Source organism: Bufo bufo, chromosome 2 (assembly GCF_905171765.1).
Source record: "Bufo bufo chromosome 2, aBufBuf1.1, whole genome shotgun sequence".
NCBI classification, from domain to species: domain Eukaryota; kingdom Metazoa; phylum Chordata; class Amphibia; order Anura; family Bufonidae; genus Bufo; species Bufo bufo.
The window spans coordinates 103,925,956-103,948,344 of NC_053390.1; the positions used below are offsets into that span (position 1 = coordinate 103,925,956).

The 22,389-nt window shown below is 46.2% G+C and overlaps 1 protein-coding gene across 1 annotated transcript in view; it reads left to right on the plus strand.

Annotated features, from left to right (window-relative positions):
• The window catches only part of SLC30A5 (solute carrier family 30 member 5), a 35,781-nt gene extending 19,304 nt beyond the window's left edge, over positions 1–16,477 (plus strand). The window contains exons 9-16 of the mRNA XM_040421368.1: positions 1,344–1,632; positions 4,681–4,889; positions 6,746–6,903; positions 7,018–7,147; positions 11,266–11,494; positions 12,803–13,029; positions 15,432–15,560; positions 15,948–16,477. Of these exons, the coding sequence (XP_040277302.1) occupies positions 1,344–1,632; positions 4,681–4,889; positions 6,746–6,903; positions 7,018–7,147; positions 11,266–11,494; positions 12,803–13,029; positions 15,432–15,560; positions 15,948–16,118 (1,542 nt within the window). The 3' untranslated portion in view covers positions 16,119–16,477. The remainder of the gene's footprint in view (positions 1–1,343; positions 1,633–4,680; positions 4,890–6,745; positions 6,904–7,017; positions 7,148–11,265; positions 11,495–12,802; positions 13,030–15,431; positions 15,561–15,947) is intronic.
• Positions 16,478–22,389: the final 5,912 nt, after the last annotated feature.

The window sequence follows — 22,389 nt, forward strand, 5'->3', positions numbered from 1 at the left end:
CCTTTCCTTAAAATAAAAATACTTAACCAATAAAAAAAATAAACATGGGCATCGCCGCGTGCGTAAATGCCCATACTAAAATATAACAATATTAATAGCATACGGCAAATGGCGTAGCGGGGGAAAAAATAAAAACAGCCAATTTACCATTTTTTGTCACTACAACTACCCAATAATTTTTTCAGAAAGTGATCAAAAAGTCGCACACACTTAAATCTACTTTCACACTAGCGTTCGGAGCGGATCCGTCTGATGTTTCATCAGACGGATCCGCTCCTATAATGCAGACGTTTGCATCCGTTCAGAACGGATCCGTCTGCATTATAACTTAGAAAATTTTCTAAGTCTGAAAGTAGCCTGAGCGGATCCGTTCAGACTTTACATTGAAAGTCAATGGGGGACGGATCCGCTTGAAGATTGAGCCATATGGTGTCATCTTCAAGCGGATCCGTCCCCATTGACTTCCATTATAAGTCTGGACGGATCCGCTCGCCTCCGCACGGCCAGGCGGACACCCGAACGCTGCAAGCAGCGTTCAGGTGTCCGCTCGCGGAGCGGAGGCTGAGCGCTGGCAGGCGGATGCATTCTCAGTGGATCCGCCTCCACTGAGAATGCATTGGGGCCAGACGGATGCGTTCGGGGCCGCTCGTGAGCCCCTTCAAACGGAGCTCACGAGCGGACACCTGAACGCAGGTGTGAAAGTAGCCTAAGATTGGTATCACTGAAAATAACAGATTGTCCCACAAAAAATGAGACCTCACACAGCCCCGTACACATAGCTGCAAAAAAGTTATAATGGTCAGAATATGATTATGGGAAAAAAAAATTATGTTCCTCAAAGGTTTACATATTTTTTTTCAGTATTAAAATGCAAGAAAAATTATTTAAGTGTGGAATCGTACTGACCTGGAGAATGAAGATAACAGGTCAATTTTACCGAATAGTGTACAGTGTAAAAAAATAAATAAAATAGAAACCTTTATCAGAATTGGGTTTTTTCCCAATTCTACCCCATTTGGAATGTTTTTCTCGCTCCCTACTACATGGTATGCAACCGTAAATGGTGCCATTAGAAAGTACAAGCCAGCAAACAAATAAGCCCTCATAAGGCTATGTGAATGGAAAAATAAAAAAGTTAGGACTATGGGAAGGCGGGGAGTGAAAAACGAAAACGCAAAAATGGAAAATCCCAGGGTCCTGAAAGGGTTAAGGGGCTCTCAGGTTTATTCAGGTAGTTCCGTTTTAAACTACAAACCATTCCTAAGTTCTAAGCCATTGCCCAATGTTCTCGAGGTTGATCTTTTACGTGACCTAAGATTTTGTGTTTTTCCTTTCTGTTTTAGAGCAAAGTAGAGTCTTGGTGGTCTCTGGCAATGCCTTTCACCACTGTCATCTTCTCGGTGATGATTCTGGATTTCTACGTGGAGTCGGTTTGCACAGTTAAAATGGAAATGTCAAAATGTGCCCGCTATGGCTTCTTTGTCATTGTTCTGAGCGCGTTGCTTCTCGGGAATTTCTGGACTCATCCGATAACAAACCAACTCCGAGCTATGAATAAACCAGCACACCAGCCCAGTACTGAACATGTGTTGTCCGGAGGGGTGGTGGTCAGCTCCATTTTCTTCCTTTTATGTAAGTATTGCTGTCTGGTTGCGATGAATGTGTACGGATGTGCTGAGTAAACCTTACATATTGATGACCTGTCCTCGGGGTGGCTATTCAGTATCTGATTGGTGGGGGTCCAACTACCATTACCTTCCAGTGATCAGAAGGGACTGGGATTCTCGGTAATCGGTGTGGCCTCTTCATGGTCAGGGCAGTAGGTTATATAGCAACCATGCTTGGTAATGCAGCTCAGTCCATTCAGGCCTGGGAAGAGGCCGCAGCACATGGCCGAGTGCCGCAACCCCTTGAAATGGCTGAACAGCAGGGGTACCGGTTTTTGGACCCCCACAGGTTTGATATTGATGACCTGTCCTAAGAATAGGTTGGAAATACTTAATGGGGTTGGGGTATCTATTACTAGCAGCACATGTGCTAGGCATTACTAAACCTTCAGCTCTGCTGGTTTAATAGTTCTAATTTATGCTTCCTGGCAGTGTGCACTGAAAATGGCCGCTGAAGGAGAATCCCGTCCATCAGCAGCCTGGGGATAGATGGGCGATGGGTAAGGGAATGGAGGCACAGCTCCATATTATACCATCTGACATTAGTGCCGATGGTTTAGTAATGCCTGTTACTAGCTGCATGTATGTGCTGTTCTCAGCACATGTACAGCTAGTAATAGATGGTGGCCAACCCCTTTAGGCTTGGTTCACACGCTGCCGATTTTCTGTTGTGGATTTTCATGCAGCAAATCTGCAGCGTTGTACAGTACCAGCAAAGTGTGTTTTTTTTTTTTTTGTTTTTTTTTAGCTATTCTCATTTTCTGTAGCAGAATCTGACCTCTGGTGCGAATTTTAAAGTGGCAGCGGATTTCATCCTTTCCAATGTAAAAAAACAAAATCTGCGTCTAATCATCAGCAAAAAAAACACCATTTGGTGTGGGTTTTTTTCTGCTGCAGATTTTGTGCTGCAGAAAATCCGCAGCTAATCAGTCATTTGTGAACCCATCCTTAAAGGGAACCTGTCACCAGGATTTTGTGCATAGAGCTGGGGACATGGGCTGCTAGATGGCCACTAGCACATCTGCAATACCCAGTCCCCATAGCTCTGTGTGCTTTTATTGTGTTAAAAAACCTTTTCGATCCATATGCAAATGACCTGATATGAGTCCTGTGTCCGGAGAGGAGTCCAGCGGAAAGGAGCCCAGCACCGCCCCGCGTCCTCCGAATCTCCTCCTTGCTGGCTGACGTCACAGAGCTGGAGCGCCGAAATCTCACGATGCGCGAGCTAGCGCATGCGTAGTTCGTTCCCTGTGCTGATGCCAGCACAGGGAATGAACATGATGCCGACACTGCGCATGCGCTAGCTCGCGCATCGCGAGATTTCGGCGCTCCAGCTCTGTGACGTCAGCCAGCAAGGAGGAGATTCGGAGGACGCGGGGCGGTGCTGGGCTCCTTTCCGCTTGACTCATCTCCGGACACAGGACTCATATCAGGTCATTTGCATATGGATCGAAAAGGTTTTTTAACACAATAAAAGCGCAGAGAGCTGTGGGGACTGGGTACTGCAGATGAGCTAGTGGCCATCTAGCAGCCCATGTCCCCAGCTCTATGCACAAAATCCTGGTGACAGGTTCCCTTTAAGGTGCCTGTAAACGGCATAGATTTCTATGCAGATATTCTGCATAAAAACAGCATGAAAAACGCAATAAAAGTAGCACATAAATCCACTCTATTTATTCAATTTTTTGGGCAATTTGTAGTGTAGATTTTTGGTGTCTCTTAACAACCTCATTGACATCTATGGGGAAACCACATTGCATACAAAATATGCACTGTGTGTGTGAGATCTGTGGATAGGGGATAACTTCAAAGAACCAGAATACTCCTTTTAATATACCAGCTTCAAGATCTTTTTAAGACCACTAGGTGGCACTGTGATCTGTTGTTTCAGCCCATAGCAGTGCTGTAAGTTGCTTGAATAAGGCTAGTTTCACACTAGCGGCACAGAACTCCAGTGGGTGAACAGCCTGTCGTAGCCGCACTGCCGCTAGTGCACATGTGCCCCCGGACTACTGCTCCGGCCCCATTGACTATAATGGGGGCGGGCCGGAGTTCCAGCAGCAGCACGGCAAACATGCCAAGAGGCGGCCAGAATAAAACTACGGCCCGCCCCCATTATAGTCAATAGGGCTGGAGCGGTAGTCCGGGGGCACGCATGCTCTAGCGGCAGCACGGATCCGACAGGCTGTTCACCCGCCGGAACAGCCTGCCGGAGTTCCTTGCCGCTAGTGTAGGCCTTGAATTGTGGTATCTATAAGAATCTATAAAAATTCTCACTTTAGCTGTCATTTTAGACATATAGAAGGACAACTATTGTAAGGCACCACCTTACAATAGTTTGAGAGCTCATGCATATGGTCATATTATGGCTCCATACAACCTCCATGTTCTACAGAGTGATAGTACAACACCCACTTGTATGGGTCCTTACTGTCCCTCTGATTTCATATGGGGGCATATGAAGGTTCATACTGCATCCGACAGAAGGAAAAAGCCATGGCTTGCTCTGTGCCAACAGCTCTGGCACCTAAGGGATAGAGACGATCTGTATAGTCTGCATACCGGGTAGTCGTATGGCCTCTGTGTGCCGTCATAGACAGACCTAGAAACCTGAATACAGTCTTTGGGGGTCATTTACTAACCAGAAATACACCTATATTCTTTGACCTTTTCCCGCTCATGCCAGGTCTAAAAAAGTGAATGGGGACGTCCCGTCCCGGTAGGCCTGTCTCATTTGCAATTTTCTACGCCTGGATTAGGCCTAGAACATTGTCAAAATGTAAGACCGTTAGAAGTGGCGGTGGATCCCCCGATGTTATGTAGAGGCCGGCGCCTCTACTTAACTCTGGAGGATCCGCTGCCAGCTATAAGGGGATATTAAAAAAAAGTCTGTCTTAATAAATGACCACCTTTGTTTTTTATCCCAGACACAACCAGCTGTTCAATGTGAATTCAAATGTATATAATGTGTGTACTAGATGTACTTAATGTGCTGTTTTGGACCATTTTGCAGCTGCAAACATCCTGGCCTCAGCCTCCAGGAAGGGACAGAAAGGCACCCTTGTAGGGTACTCCCCAGAAGGAACACCTCTCTATACCTTCATGGGGGACGCTCTGCACAGCACGTCCCCTTCCATGCCAAGGTTTATTAAGGATTCCCTGAAACAGATTCTTGAAGAGTACGACTCCAGGCAGATCTTCTATTTCTTGTGTCTAAATCTGGTATGTGATAGAGTCTGCTAAGCATTTCTTCTCCTGCACAAGCTTTAGGGTTGTCTTCATGGAGTCACAACAACCTATGCATTAGGCTACTTTCACACCTGCGTTCAGGTGTCCGCTCGTGAGCTCCGTTTGAAGGGGCTCACAAGCGGCCCCGAACGCAACCGTCCAGCCCTAATGCATTCTCAGTGGACGCGGATCCGCTGAGAATGCATCAGTCTGCCAGCGTTCAGCCTCCGCTCCGCTCAGCAGACTGACACCTGAACGCTGCTTGCAGCGTTCGGGTGTGCGCCTGGCCGTGCGGAGGCAAGCGGATCCGTCCAGACTTACAATGGAAGTCAATGGGGACGGATCCGTTTGAAGATGACACTATATGGCTCAATCTTCAAACGGATCCGTCCCCCATTGACTTTCAATGTAAAGTCTGGACGGATCCGTTCAGGCTACTTTCACACTTAGAAATTTTTCTAAGTTATAATGCAGACGGATCCGTTCTGAACGGATGCAAACGTCTGCATTATAGGAGCGGATCCGTCTGAGCAGACATCAGACGGACCCGCTCTGAACGCTAGTGTGAAAGTAGCCTTAAGAGGACTACTCCCACTTGGTGTGTGTATCTATATGAGCAGTGGATGCATATGAGGTTCAACCTCTGTGTGCCTGTCCGTTGAGGAGACTGAGGTCCTTTGGAGTGCAGGGGATGCTCCTAAAGACCTCCTTTGTCTCAGTGGTGGCATCAGCCATATTCTATGTTGTGGTTTGTTGGGGGAGCAGCTTATCGGTGGCTGAGAGACAGAGATTAGATAAGCTCATTAAGAAGACCAGCTCTGTCCTAGGTTGTCCCCCTTGATCCAGTGCAGGAGGTGGGTGACAGAAGAACTCTAGCAAAATTAACATCACTGTTAGACAATGTCTCCCACCCCATGCATGAAGCTGTTGTGGAGCTTGAGAGATCCTTCAGTGACAGACTGCTGCATCCTAGGTGCACGAAGGAACGTTTTTGGAGGTCCAGAACCACCACTGTTCCCAGAAACCCAGTAGTGAATTCTTTAAGTAAATTCTGTGTTATGTTTTTCTTGTATTTTACTCTTTAATTTCTACTGCTCCTTTGTACCTGTTCTGATAAATCCCCCATTGCCAGTACATACAGATGCGGTCTCCTTTTGCAGCCTTTAGCCAGTGCTTGCCATCAGGCTATGATTACTGGACATTACCGCTGTGGTTTTACAATCTTCTGCGTTTTACTTTACAAGATAATATTTAGAAGCCATTGTTAGTATTGCGGCCCATGCCCACCTCTGCCCCATACTCCTAGACCGGCACTGTTTTACTTACCCTCCTCATGGCCCATTGACTCTCCTCTACCTCACCCACAGTGAGCCTGACGACTGGTATCTTATGCTGCTCTAGCCTGCACTTCCATCTTCAGCCTGGTGTCTCTGCCCATAGGGTGTGCACACGTGTTTCCTGACAAACTCTGCCTGTTACCTGACTACGAGTATTGCTTGTTCCCCCAAGTACTTCACACTGGTGCCTCTGACCCTGCGGGTCAGCAACCAACAATACCAGGACTACTCCAAGAGGTAGCAGCTTGGTGACTCTCCTGCAGCGAAGTCCAGATTCCTGTATACGGGTTAAAGGGTAAAAACCCAGGGGACTGCCAGGATTAACGCCCTTACGACTAGCTCCAAGTCAAATTGGTTGGTTAGCACAGTGGGTTCACAACCACTGCTGTAAAAGCCATAAAGATGCACAGCTTGTGTACGGGCAATGGGAAACCCAGTTTCTAGTAAGAACATGTTATGAATTATATTTTGTCATTTCCTGTTGGATTTCCGACTATCTCATTCTGATTTTAGGCATTCACATTTGTGGAGCTTTTCTATGGAGTGTGGACCAATAGCCTAGGACTGCTTTCTGATGGTTTCCACATGCTGTTTGACTGCTCTGCTCTTGTCATGGGACTTATCGCTGCATTAATGACCCGATGGAAAGCAACACGGATGTTCTCTTATGGGTAAAAACATCAATGTCTCCATATAGATCTTACGTGGCTTATAGCTGCACTATATACTGTTTATCGGTATCCGTGTATTATGCAGGATACCTGACATTTTGATTATCGTTTTAGGTACGGCCGAGTGGAAATACTGTCTGGGTTTATTAATGGCCTCTTCCTAATGGTGATCGCATTCTTTGTGTTTATGGAGGCGGTGGGCAGAATCTTTGATCCCCCTGATATCAATACAGATATGCTAACTGTAAGTATGCAAGTGTTTGCCTTTTACCGTGTCATTAGAGGTGTTTTAAAATATATTTGGCCAAACCTGTGGCAGATATTTTATTCTGGAGCCATCTCAAATGTGCATAATTTCATCTTCACTTGGTCAGATTTATAGCTACAGATTTAAATTATTATTCTTATTTATTTGAAAGTGCCATGGCACAGAAGATATAAGAGGGGGCATACATACATAATATGAAACAACACAATGTGTATGAACTTTGTAACAGAGGATCAATTCTAACGTAAAACTTTGTGGCACTCTGCCAATAAATGCTCGGAGACGGGTTCCCACACCTTATATAACAATAAAGAGAACTCGAGCAGTTATGATGCGGAAGGGTGAACTTTTATTGAAGTGCGGCCTTTACAAACAGTGGCGTTTCGGCCTGATGTGGCCTATATCAAACTGCTGCCGCTTAGAGAAGATGGGAAAGTGTAGGAAATAGCTGCACTAAGAGAATCTGGGTAGCGTGCAGTTGTGCATTTACCTACTCGTGCAACTGCGCGCTACCCAGATTCTCTTAGCGCAGCTATTTCCTACACTTTCCCATCTTCTCTAAGCGGCAGCAGTTTGATAAAGGCCACATCAGGCCGAAACGCCACTGTTTGTAAAGGCCGCACTTCAATCAAAGTTCACCCTTCCGCATCATAACTGCTCGAGTTCTCTTTATTGTCTTAGTAACAGAGGGGAGAGAACCCTGCCCACAAAGCCTACAATAGAAAGGGGAAGGAGACAGTAGGTGAGGTTAAAAGCTGCTAATTCAGCCAATAATGTATAGCTTCCAACGTATATCCATCCTTTGTGAGTCAGCCGTCACATTGGACGAACATCAGCAAACTCTTCCCCAGCAGCAGATGTGGAGGGAAAGAAGAATCAGGAATGTTGAGTTTCAGTGATGCCATCGCTCGTCCCCAAGCTGTATAGTGGTTTGGCGGTGGCACATCGTTATTAGACACCACGATCTGCGGCCTGCAAACGATAATTTTTTAAGATGTGAAAAGATTTGGATTGTCCGATGATTTAGCGTTTGCTCGTTCATCGGGCAATCTGCAGCAGTATTACACTGCCATATGATTGCTAACAAGTGTTCATTCGAAGCGATTATCTGCCTAACAATCGGTCAGTGTAAAACAGGCAACAGAGACACTATTCAACAGGGGCAGACACAGACATCAGAGTAGGGCTGCAGTAAACCATTATTTTCGAAATCGAGTATTCTGCCGATTTATTTTTTACGATTAATCGAGTACTCTAATAAGAAAAAATTAATTAATAGACAATTTTCCTTTATAAAAACTCATCAGACCCCCTGCCATCAGTCCCCAACACCCTTCGTATCCCCCTGTGTGATCAGCTCAAGTGCATCAGTTCCCCCCAGTACCATCAGCTCCACTATCCCCCTTGCAATCATCTCTACCCCCCTCAGTGCCATCAGCTCTACCCCCCCCCCCCTTCAGTGCCATCAGCTCTACCCCCCCCCTCAGTGCCATCAGCTCTAAACCCCCCCCCCCCCCTCAGTGCCATGAGCTGCCCCCCCTAAGTGCCAAGAGCTGCCCCCCCCTAAGTGCCATGAGCTTATTTTTTTGTATCCTTGGCCAGCGGCTAATCTCTGATCTCCAGCTTCTTCTATACATTTGTCCTGTAAGATTTCCATGGGCGTATCTCTCCGCTTTGGTCTAGACTGATGTCTTGCAGTAATGTATTGCTGATTTTAACCCTTTATATTTTTAAAGCTGGCCATGACATTAGATGTATGTCGGTTGACAATCTAATGTGTGTGGGATCTCCCGCGACATCAGGGAGAGATTGGTCGGCGTGTTGGATTTCACTTGTACAACCCTTTTATTCTTGGAGATCAGCCGCCTGCCAGAGGGGTCTGGAACCAGATTATTCCCTTCTCCCATTCACATGCATGGCTGAGCATCTATGTGTATGGGGGGATCGGGAGGGTGTTCACCTGGAAGTTATCTCCTATATCTGGCCAGCTTTATAGTTAGGATTTGTGGACAAACTTGAATCATTGAGCAGGATGGCACTGTATTCCTTCAGGTGCTGCATGCCAGTAGAATTGAGACATTTTGTGGCACCCATCCCCCAGTGCCAGTACTTACCTTTTCTGTAGGGGCGCCGCTCCACAGCTCCCCTGTCTTTTTCTCTGGTCACATGACACAAACGAATCCTCGATGCAAAAGATTTGCAACAAGGATTTTTTGGTGTCACATTATTCGATTCAATTGAGTAATCGTTTCAGCCCTACATCAGAGGACACCCTGCTAGACAAGTTTACTGACACCTTGCTCATTTAGATGACCCCCTTATGTCTCTAACAATCCACCAGTAATTGTGAAACCATGAAATATATTGTTTAGTTCCTTACATGCACCTAATAGACAGTAGGAACCTATTTTTATTTTAGCCAAAGGCAGAAGGGGATTAAAGTTGAAATATAAAGCAAGGACTTGCACGTCTCCTTCTTACTGGATCCGCTTCTAACTTTGGCTCAAAACTGCAGTGTTTTTATTTTGTTTTTGTTTTTAAAAAAAGGTGGTGTGTGAGACCACCCTCAAAGATCATCTGCCAAGCATGATCAACCATAAATCAGTAAATCGGGCATACTACTCGGTAGGGTTGATCATGCTGAGTGCAACAACCCCTCTCTTGCAGCAGTCGTATGTATAGTTTTTTGAGAAATTCACACTTTTCTATTGATATGTAGACGAGGTGCTCAGAGCACCAGGGGTGATGGTCCTAGCCCCTCGGAGCACTGATTCACTTCTCACTCCTGACTGATTGACAGGGCCTGGCATCTTCACTGTTCCAATGCCTGGCCCTGACAGCATTATGTCAGTTTTTTTCTTGCAGCTTTATGTGACTATGATTCTGTAGAAGTAAGGTCAAGCGGAGGCACATAGCATTATAAATCAGTATAATGCCATGCGCGCTCCTGTAAGTCCAGAATGGAGGATCACGCTCACACGTGGCGAGTGATTCCCGTAATGGAATCACTCGTGTGAAAGAACCCTTCTAGAGATGATAGAAGCAGTATGCCTACCTGATCAGCCGCTACATTCATTTCAGTGGACTTCAAGTGGTACGCATTACTTATTCTCGTGATCAGTGGAGGCTCTAGCTGTAGGACCCAACAATCTAAAAGTTATCCCCTATCCTGTGGAATACAGGAATACCTCCTTAAGGTGACTGTGGGCCTCTTTCCCTTCTGGGCTCCTGTGCAGCTGTTTGCACATTTGGTATATCCACCCTTACTCTCCATCTACAATAAAGAAAGAACTTGGACATTCATTTCACTATCTATGTATAAGATACAAAAAAGATATAAAATAGCACAAGGGCAGAAGTGTTATTTGTTTCTAAGAGACAAACCATTTAAATAAGTTCATATCAGTTCATCGGAAAATGCAAATGTGATCGCACACTACATCCAGCACTCTGCCCTCCATGCTGGATGAGACATTGGTTTATATTTTGGCCAAAGCATAGTAAGCCACTCACCGCGTCAAGGTCGTCTCATGAGTGGTCCCTAACTCTTGTTCCTACCTGTTCATGGGCCATGACAGCCACATAAAATCCAGTTAATCTGTCCTGGAGGCTGGTTTTAAAGTCAGTATAAAACTGAGTCTGCTTGTATAGAACCTACCATTAGCCATCTGGCTCCAGGAGAAGTATATGGTGGGTTCAGCATGCATGTTGGTACTTGCATCCCTGGATCCGATGAAAGCTGTAATGGCACCGGACGGGGTTACAAGCAAAGTGTACTTGGCTTGCATGCTGACCTGCATTCCCTGGATTTTATGTGGCTGTCATGGCCCATGAACAGGTAGGAACAAGTGTTAGGGACCACTCATGAGACAGCCTTGACGCGGTGAGTGGCTTACTACGCTTTGGCCAAAATATAAACCAATGTCTCATCCAGCATGGAGGGCAGAGTGCTGGATGCAGTGTGCGATCACATTTGCATTTTCCGTTTATATATGTATTTCGCCATAGTGATCTGCACCTACAGGCAGGTTGTGCTGACCCAACCCCTTATTTTTTTCATATCAGTTCATATTGTCTTTTCTCTGTCACCACAGCCAGTGTCAGTCGGGGGCCTGCTTGTCAATCTGGTTGGTATTTGTGCCTTTAGTCATGCCCACTCCCATGGTGGTTCCCGAGGAGGAGGGTGCTCTTCTCACGATCATGGCCACTCGCACCATGGACATAGTCACGGTCATGGTCATTCACATGGTGATCATGGACATGCTCACAACCATGGTCATTCTCATGGATCAAGTGGTGGAGGAATGAATGCAAACATGCGTGGTGAGTACAGCTTTAATGGTTTTTGTTTGCTAGCTTATTTTACCCCTTTAACCTTTAATATAGTCAAAGCTGCGGATACTGAAATATATGATTGTTGAGTTGATATGTTTGAATAAAAAATAAATTAAAATGAATATAGTCAAAGCTGTTGTGGTATATTGTTAGGATATTTAGTGGGGAAAATTGGCTTCTACCTCACAGGTTTTTTTTGCCTTCCTCTGGATCAACTTGCAGGATAAGAGGCCGAACTGGATGGACAGATGTCTTTTTCAGCCTTATAAACTATGTTACCAGTGTCAGATAGGTGCTCTCCCAACAGGCACCCCAAAGTGAATGCGAGCGCACCCCTCATGCACATTCACCTCTATGGGACTGGTGGAAATAGCCGAGCCAGCGCTCTTCTATTTTCGGAATTCCCATAGAAGTGAACAGAGACTGGACGTGCTTGTGCGGTGGACTCATTCACTTCGGGGGGGGGCCTGTTCTGGAGATAGGTGCAGGTTCCACCTCTGGGACTTGCTCTTATCTGACATGGGTGGCATATTCTAGTGATATTATAAGCAAAAAAAGACCAACAAATAACCCCAAAGGAAGTAAGGAAACCACTCATATAAAATATATGCAGTTTTATTAATACATGAAATATACACAAAATGACTGAAGGCACACGGTCATAAGAGGACTGGGCACGTAGCGAGGGTAAAAAATGTCTCCACCCTCGTACGGACCGTACTAGCAAGGAGACAAACCAGAGAATCCGAAAATAATCAGCCACACACTGATGGGTCCAATATAAATTACCCAAAAATGACATATAGCTAGATACATATCCAAATAATAAATGTGCATAGTATCAACTGCCACCCATGCTGGTTTGTCTCCTTGCTAGTACGGTCCGTACGAGGGTGGAGACATTTTTTACCCTCGCTACACGGGGTGCCCCGTCCTCTTATGACCGTGTGCCTTCTGTCATTTTGTGTATATTTCATGTATTAATAAAACTGCATATATTTTATATGAGTGGTTTCCTTACTTCCTTTGGGGTTAGTGGTTGGTCTTTTTTTGGTTCTAGTATTGCATGCTAGACCCCAGTGCATTATATGTATGGTACTGGAGTTCTCTTATTGGTTGTCCTAAATATTCTAGTGATATGCCACCAATATATGAGATGAGACAACCCCTTTAATTTAGACCTATTACCTGCTCCAATCAGAGGCTGAACCTTTATTTTCCACCATATATTTTGCATTGCATTTCTAGAGCAGTCCTCCTAGCAAACGTTAAGTGACGGCTCCTGCTCCTTTCCAGGTGTGTTTCTCCACGTGCTGGCAGACACTCTTGGCAGCGTGGGTGTCATAGTATCTACCATCCTGATTCGGCAGTTTGGCTGGCTGATAGCAGATCCTCTGTGCTCCTTGTTCATTTCTGTTCTAATATTTGGAAGCGTCCTCCCTCTCCTGAAAGATGCTTGCGAGGTGATCCTCCTCAGAATTCCTCCTGAAATTGAGAAGGGGATAAACGTGGCTCTTGAAAAGGTGAGTTTTCTCATTTACTTTTCAGCAGATTTTTTGCATTATTCATTTACCATGTGTAAGGGGTGTTAAATATATGGACTATGTTTGGGGTACAGTTCTGGTGAAAAGGACTACGGCACAGCTGTGAATCTGCCTAGAGCAGGCTGGCCTGTAAAAACGGAGTGGCAGTGCAAGGAGGAAGGCCACCCTGACGCCTATGACGGTTCTGAATCCTTTACAAGCTAGCTTTGCTGGAATGGCCGACCAGAGGTGCAGATGTGACCTTCTATATCGCAAGATGTGAACAATGATTTTCCAATATTGTCACATGATGTCTACGCTATGTGCGGCCACCCAGTCCTTGTAATGTGAATTGCAGCCTCTAGTAATCACCACACTTCACACTCACAGGAGACATTGCAGCCAGTAGGTGGTTTTAACCCCTTACCACCCTGCAGTATACATTTATTGCGTTGGCGGGTGGTTGTCTCGTCCCCGCTGATTAGAGCCCCCTGTTGATCGGAAGTGTCACGTCCTGCCCGTGGTCATGTGTACCACTGGAGCTTTTTCATTGGCCTTAGAGGTGACGTTTTCCCAAGTAGTACAGGTCTGCAGAGGCTCAGTGGTCACATCATTGATTGTGTATGTGCTGCTGGTCTGATGTCCTGTGGTCGGATGAGATCAAGATAAACTTATTTGGTTCAGATGGTGTCAAGCATGGGTGGCAGCAACCGGGTGAGGAGTAAAAAGACAAGTGTGTCTTACCTACAGTCAAGCATGGTGGTGGGACTGTCATGGTTTGGGGCTCAATGAGTGGTGCTGTCTGTGGGGAGCTACAGTTCATTGAGGGAACCATGAATGCCAACATGTACTGTGACATTCTGAAGCAGAGCATGATCCCCACCCTACAGAAACTAGGCTGCGGGGCAGTATTCCAACATGATATCGACCCCAAGCACACCTCCAAGAAGACCACTGCCTTGCTAAAGAAACTGAGGGTAAAGGTGCTGGACTGGCCAAGCATGTCTCCAGACCTAAACCCTATTGAGCATCTGTGGGGCGTCCTCAAACGGAAGGTGGACGAGCACAAGGTCTCTAACATCCACCAGCTCCATAATGTCGCCATGGAGGAGTGGAAGAGGATTCCAGTGGCAACCTGTGAGGCTGTAGTGAACTCCATGCCCAAGAGAGTTAAGACAGTGCTGGATAATAATGGTGACCACACAAAATATTGACACTTTGGGCACAATTTGGCCATTTTCACTTAGGGGTGTACTCACTTTTGTTGCCAGCGGTTTAGACATTAATGGCTGTGTGTTGAGTTATTACACTTATACAAGCTGTACACCTACTACTTTAGGCTACTTTCACACTCGCGTTTGGTGCAGATCCATCATGGTCATGATCTGTTCAGATAATACAACCGTCTGCACCCGTTCAGAACGGATCTGTTTGTATTATCTTTAACATAGCCAAGATGGATCCGTCTTGAACACCATTGAAAGGAGGACGGATCCGTTTTCTATTGTGCCAGATTGTTTCATAGAAAACGGATCCGTCCCTATTGACTTAGGCCCCTTTCACACGGGCGCTGCGGATTGGGGCCGGATGCGTTCAGGAAAACTCACACCATTTTGCAAGCAAGTACAGTCAGTTTTGTCTGCGGTTGCGTTTAGTTGTTCAGTTTTTTCCGCGCGGGTGCAATGCGTTTTGATGCGTTTTTCACGCGCGTGATAAAAAACTGAAGGTTTACAAACAACATCTCTTAGCAACCATCAGTGAAAAACGCATCGCACCCGCACTTGCTTGCGGATGCAATGCATTTTTCACGCAGCCCCATTCACTTCTATGGGGCCAGAATATAGAACATGCTGCGATTTTCACGCAACGCAGAACTGATGCGTGAAAAACAGCGCTTATGTACACAGCCCCATTGAAATGAATGGGTCAGGATTCAGTGCGGGTGCTATGCGTTCACATCACGCATTGCACCCGCACGGAAAACTCGCTCGTGTGAAAGGGGCCTTACATTGTGTGTCAGGACGGATCCGTTTGGCTCAGTTTCGTCAGATGGACACCGCTGCAGGCAGCGTTTTGGTGTCCACCTCCAGAGCAGAATGGTGACTGAATGGAGGCAAACTGATGGATTCTGAGCGGATCCTTTTACATTCAGAATGCATTAGGGCAAAACTGATCCGTTTTGGACCGCTGGTGAGAGCCCTGAACGGATCTCGCAAACGGAAAGCCAAAACGCCAGTGTGAAAGTAGCCTTACATTGTATCAAAGTGTCAGATCGTTATGTGTTGTACCATGAAAAGATATAATAACATATTTACAAAAATGTGAGGGGTGTACTCACTTTTGTGAGATACTGTACATTTTGATTTGCATAAGTCCACTGAAATGGTCTTCTCTTTTTACAGATTTCAAACATCGATGGTCTGATATCTTATCGGGATCCACATTTTTGGCGTCACTCTGCCTCCGTTGTTGCAGGAACTATACACGTGCAAGTAATGTCAGATGTTGTGGAACAACGGATCATTCAACAGGTAATACAGAGATTTAAAGGAGTTTTCTATTTGGGATATCAGATCATATGGGGTCTGCTATCCCACATCCCCACCGGTCAGCTGTTGAGGATTAGCTCCGGCTGTACACCGTCACAGCAATGCTGCAGTAACCAGCTCTGCCCAGTGGATGGAGCTGTGTACTTCATGCTCCTGTTTCCAGCACTGGAGCTACTCCTACACGGCTGATCAGCAGGGGTGCAGGGTGTCAGATGGCCTATCCTAAGGATAGAATAGCGATATAAAAATCGGGAAAAAAATCCATTAGGACTCCAGGTGTTAGAAGAATATTTACTTCTAATAGAGGGGGGAAAAAGTACTAATTTAAATGCTATAGTGCTGGTGACCTATGTTGATATTTTCCAATAGGTAACTTCAGCTCTGAAAGACGTTGGAGTCAACAACCTCACGATTCAGGTGGAGAAGGAAGCCTATTTCCAGCACATGTCCGGCCTTAGCACAGGCTTTCAAGACGTCCTGGTCATGACCCAGCAGATGGACACCATCAAGTATTATAAGGATGGGACATACATCATGTGACCGCAGCCCGCACACCCAGTATTCTTCTTGTGTATGACCAGGGAAACCAGAGACTTGAACCGAAATGTACAGAAATCATATGTTGTATAGACTTGGATTTTATACATCAATCTTTTCTTGTCTTTATGTAGAGTAAATCAGGATGTTTTTATACAATGTTATAAAGCAGAATTTATCATTTAGTTCTTTATTTCGGAAAAAGGGTGTTTTAACAGGGAGAGGGTTTGCTGGATCTTGGGCATACCATGTATAGATTGCAAGTGGTCACCACGGTAATGCAGACCACCAGGCTGCCATTTCTACCATTTTGTGCTATTATTAATCCATTCAGACAATAGGTCATCAGTATCCGATTGGTGGGGGTCCGATACCAGGTACCCCCATCGATTAGCTGTTTCAGGCAGCTGCCAGCACAGGAAACTATACAGCGGATGGAGCCAGAAGCAGAGGGTTCTGTTGACTGTCGTGGCCATATTACAGCCCAGCTCCTATTCAAGTGAATGACGCCAGCATCGGAAACTACACGAAGAAAGGAGCCTTCCGTGTACAGTTAAAGAAGTTATCCAGGAAAAGATATTTATGATTTATCCTCTAGATAGGTCATCAGTGCGACACCCAGGACCCCCGCCGATCAGCTGTTAGAAGAGGCCTTGAGCTCCACAGCCTCTTCCTAGGCCATTGACATCACTGTACATCTGTCACGTGGCCTAATTGCAGCTCAGCCCTATTTAAAGGGAACCTGTCTTCGGGATTTTGTGTATAGAGCTGAGGACATGGGTTACTAGATGGTCGCTAGCACATCCCCAATACCCAGTCCCCATAGCTCTGTGTGCTTTTATTGTGTAAAAAAAACGATTTGATACATATGCAAATTAACCTGAGATGTGTCCTGTCCCTGACTCATCTCATATACAGGACTCATCTCAGGTTAATTTGCATATGAATCAAATCTGTTTTTTTGACACAATATAAGCACACAGAGCTATGGGGACTGAGTATTGCGGATGTGCTAGCGGCCATCTAGTAACCCATGTCCTCAGCTCTATACACAAAATCCCGGTGACAGGTTCCCTTTAAGTCAATTGTGCTGACCTGCAATACCAGGCACTGCCACTATACAATGTATGGTGCTGTGCCTGGAAAGCTGCCAGGAGTCGGCATCACTCACCAGAGCTCCGGTGAGCACAGCGGCTCCCTGAAACAACTGATTGACGGGGGTGCCAGCACTCAGACCCCTGCCGATGTGATCATAATGACCTATCCTGAGGATAGGTCATCATTATCAATTCCTGGATAATCCCTTTAAAGTGGTATTCCCATCTCAGATGGTCAGCTGTTTTGGGGCAGGTTATAGCGCTGTTAAAGGGGAATTCCCATCTCAGACAATTGGGGGGATATCGCTAGTATATGCCCCCATTGTCTGACAGGCACACCTATTTTGTAAACTGAGTCGGCAAAGTGAAGGACGGCATTTCTATGGGGCCCCAAAAATAGCCGAGCTCTGGCTCGGTTATTTCCGTCGGCATCATGGAAGTGGTGGCCGCGCAAGCCCAACGCGTTCCCATTTATTTCTATGGGGCCAACGGAAATAGCCGAGCCAGCGGCTATTTTCGACGCCCCCATAGAAATGAATGGGGGGTGGTTGGGCATGTGCGGCGCGCACCCCCCTTCACTTTGCCGGCTCAGTTTACGAGATAGGTGCAGGTCCCACCTCTGGGACCCACACCTATCAGACAATGCGATATTCCCCATTGTCTGAAATGGCAATACATCTTTGACGGCGCCAGCACCCGCCCCAGAACAGCTGACCATGCATTGTGTCAGAACCCCACCGATCCTGAGGATAGGTCATCAATATCTAAGTCCCAGAAAACCTTCTAAGATAATGGACCAAACTGAACGTTTTAGGCTACTTTGACATTAGCATAGGATCTCAATAGCGGAAGAAAACTCTTCAGTTTTGCCCCCATTCATTGTCAATGGGGACAAAACTGAACGAAACGGAATGCACCAAAATGCGTTCCTTTCCGTTTGGTTGAGCTCTCATCGTGGACAGAATAACGCTGCAAGCATCCGTCCTGACACACAATAGAAAACGGATCTGTCCCCCATTGACTTTAAATGGTCTTCAAGACGGATCCGTCATAGCTATAGAAGACCTAATACAACCGGATCTGTTCATGACGGATGCATGCAGTTGTATTATGGTAACAGAAGCGTTTTTGCCATTCCATGACGGATCCGCAAAAAAACGGTAATGTGAAAGTAGCCTAATGTGTTTATTATGGAATCTCATTTATTTTATTTTAGTCTATTTTTCCTCTTCCTTTGGATTGTGCCTTTCAGTAAAACATTGGGACCTGCACAGAAAAGTTTGTGCACTGGGCTGTCTATTCCAGGTTCCCAACTGTTCACATGAATGAAGATGGAAGGGATATAGAGCGAAAAGAATCCACATGATTTGTAATAAACAGGTTGACGTGGTCTGGTTATTTTGTCACTAGGCAGACAATACTGCAATGTAACCATGTAACTAAATGTTCTCGGAGGTTGACAGGACCAATGTCTTCATTTTAAGGTGCTCCTTTTGTATAGGGACGTGGGACTTTAGATGAATATTTATAATGGGGGTTTATTTTTCTATAATTGTTCAATAAAACATCCAGGCAAAAGACATTCTGGAGGGAACCTTATTCGTCTAGATTGAAGAAGTTCTATTGATGCCATTTCCACTGTTTTAACATTTACTTAAACAGAACTGAGCCGCAATACCGGACACAGCCTCTAAAATATGTGAGGCGCTGTTCCTGGTGACCAGTGAATCCAGCTGACCAGTGGGGGTGCCAGTAGTTGGACCCCGACCCATATGATATTGATGGCCTATCCTAAGGACATGCTATCATTATCAGCCCTGGAAAACCACTTCAAAGGAGTTGTCCCATTACAACAACTTATCCCCTATCCAAAGAGTAGGGGAAAAGTGTTTAATCGGTGGGGGTCCGATCACTAGAATGGGGGCTTATGTTCCACCGTTTGAATGACACTACAAACACCTATGCATGGTGCCCAAGAAAGCTGCAGAGTCCAATAGAGCAGCAGCACGCATTTGTATCCGCCATTTGATTCAACCTGGGGAACACTGACCCCCCTTCCCATTCTAGTGATCGATGTGGGCCCCAGTGGTCAGACTGCCAATCAGACACATCCCCCAGGTTGTTGCAGCAGGACAACCCCTTTACTTACATATGTGGGACCACAGTAAAGTAAGTTCCCAAGGTGCGCTTGGCAGCTGAAGGCATCTGTGTTGGTCCCATGTTCATTTGTACCCGCATTGCTGAGAAAAATTATGTTTTAATATATGCAAATGAGGCTCTAGGAGCAACGGGGGCGTTAACATTCCAGATAGAGCTGAGTCCATTGCTCCTAGAGCCTCATTTGCATATATTAAAACATCATTTTTCTCAGAAATGAGGGCACATATGAACATGGGACCAACACAGATGCCTTCAGCTGCCAAGCGCACATGTAACAGGTCAGCCAGTGTCATAGGTACAAAACTGCTGACAGATGCCCTTTAACATTATATCGTAGTGGAGTCACCATATCTGTCATGATGTACCGAGCACATAACTTAAAGGGAACATGTCGGGATGAACATGGTGTTTGAGCTGCAGGCAGCATGTTATAGAGCAGGAGGAGCTGAGCAGATTGGAGTATAATTTTATGGAAAGATTCAGTAAATCTTGTAATTTACCCATTTAAATTCCTGCTCATTCTGGGCTCTGAAGTCCAGTAGTCGGTCCTATCAGTGATTGACAGCTATCTCTGTATACATAGTCATAGAGGGAATGCTATCAATTACTGATAGGACTGACTCCTTGATTTCAAAGCTTAAAGGGGTTATCCGATTTCTGAAACATCCCCCCCATAGGCTGGGCCCCTCACACGGAATATACTTAACCCACTTCTGACACTGTCGCTGCTGCTTCTCCCCATGCATGGATGAAAACATCCGGCCTGCCATTGGCTGCTTAACCCCCCCCCCCCCCCCCCCGTGTGTAGGGAGAAGTAGCAGCAGCGGTGCGGGGACCAGGCGAGGCGCATGGGGGAATGTTTCAGAAATCGGATTGTGACAGGTTCCCTTTAAGCAATGAATACACAAAAGGATATCTAATGTATCATTTTGCAGACAAAACCTATAGGCATTCAGTATTAAAAGGAAACTTTCAAACTAATTGGCCACTTATCAACTCGGTCTGTCCCATACTGCAGGACTGAGCCGACATCTTTCGTTAAGGCCTCGTGCACACGAACATGTGCCGGCTCTTCCGCGCACGGCCACCATCCATGCCGTTGCTGCAGACAGGCAGACCCATTCAGCTTGAATGGGTTCGTGATCCATCCACACCGCAAAAAAAATAGAACATGTTTCGCAACTATCCTTCAGGATTGCTCACCCATTCAAGCGAATGGCTCCGTATCCATGATCAGTGGCGTCTCTAGCTTTCAAATTTTTTGGGGGGGGCACACTGGGGGCCAGGACAAAAGTAGGGGGGGCAGCTATAACAACGATACATTTACACAAGTACGCTTAGAAATGCTGCAATACTTTACCCAATACCTAAAACCGCAACAGGGAAGAAAAGTCCAGCTGTCTGTGGATGACACTTTTATAGAGAGGGGGATCTGTGGATGACACTGCTATGGGGGAAGATCTGTGGATGCCACATACCGTATATAGCATCTTATGCTATATGTGTCATCCACCCCATGACAGTGTCATCCCCATTTCCCCCTCCATAACAGTGTCATCCACAGATCTCCCTCCCCGCCTCTCACAGGAGTGTACATATATAAAATAAACATATTTCACATGAACACTTACAGTTACTTGGCTTGGCCCTTGGGGATCTCGGACACCACTTCCACACTTTGGCCGGGGGCTCGGCAGAGCTGATGTTGTGTTTTATCCTAATGAGAAAGATTTCATAATAAGGATCTGGAGAAGGGGCAGAGGGATAGCGGAGCAGGGAGAGGCTGGTGCTGCTACTAGGGGGTCATACCATGGGGGAGTAATAAAGCCCACCATAATGCCCCCCAGTAGAAATAATTCTTATATTGTGCAAAACATACCCCCTTATGCCCCCAGTTGAGCTAATATCCCCCATAATGTGCCAGTATAAAATACCCCTATATAGTGCCCCTCTCCCCCCTCCCTGCTAGTGCCCCCCATAATGTACCAGTATAAAATACCCCTATATAGTGCCCCCAGTAAATGCCCCCAGAGTGCTCCTCTCCCCCCTCCCTGCTAGTGCCCCCCATAATGTACCGGTATAAAATGCCCTATATATCGTGCCCCAGTAGATGCCCTCAGTGTCCCCCATACTTTGCAAGTATAAAATACCCCTTCTTAGTGCCCCCCGTAGATGACTCCATAGTACTCCTGTCTCCCCTTCTCCATAGTACCCACCATAATGTGTCCCAGTATAAAATGCTACTGTACAGAGCCCCCCATATAAAACACCCCTTCTTTGTGGCCTCAGTAGATGCCCCTATAGTGCCCATCAATAATGTGCCAGTAATAAGTGCCCTCAATAACGTGCCACTGCCAGTAACAAGAGCCCCCCAATGTGCCAGTGATAAGCCCCCATCATGTGCCAGTAACAAGAGCCCCCATCACGTGCCAGTAATAAGCCCCCCAATGTGCCAGTAATAAGCCCCCCATCACGTGCCAGTAATAAGCCCCCCATCACGTGCCAGTAATAAGCCCCCCCATCACGTGCCAGTAATAAGCCCCCCATCACGTGCCAGTAATAAGCCCCCCCATCACGTGCCAGTAATAAGCCCCCCATCACGTGCCAGTAATAAGCCCCCCATTACGTGCTAGTAATAAGCCCCCCCATTACGTGCCAGTAATAAGCCCCCCCCCATTACATGCCACTATTAAGCCCCCCATTACGTGCCAGTATTAGGCCCCCCCCATCATGTGCCAGTATTAAGCCCCCCCATCATGTGCCAGTATTAAGCCCCCCATCATGTGCCAGTATTAGGTCCCCCCATCATGTGCCAGTATTAAGTCCCCCCCATCATCATGTGCCAGTATTAAGTCCCCCCCATCATCATGTGCCAGTATTAAGTCCCCCCCATCATGTGCCAGTATTAAGTCCCCCCATCATCATGTGCCAGTATTTAGTCCCCCCCCCATCATCATGTGCCAGTATTAAGTCCCCCCCATCATCATGTGCCAGTATTAAGTCCCCCCATCATGTGC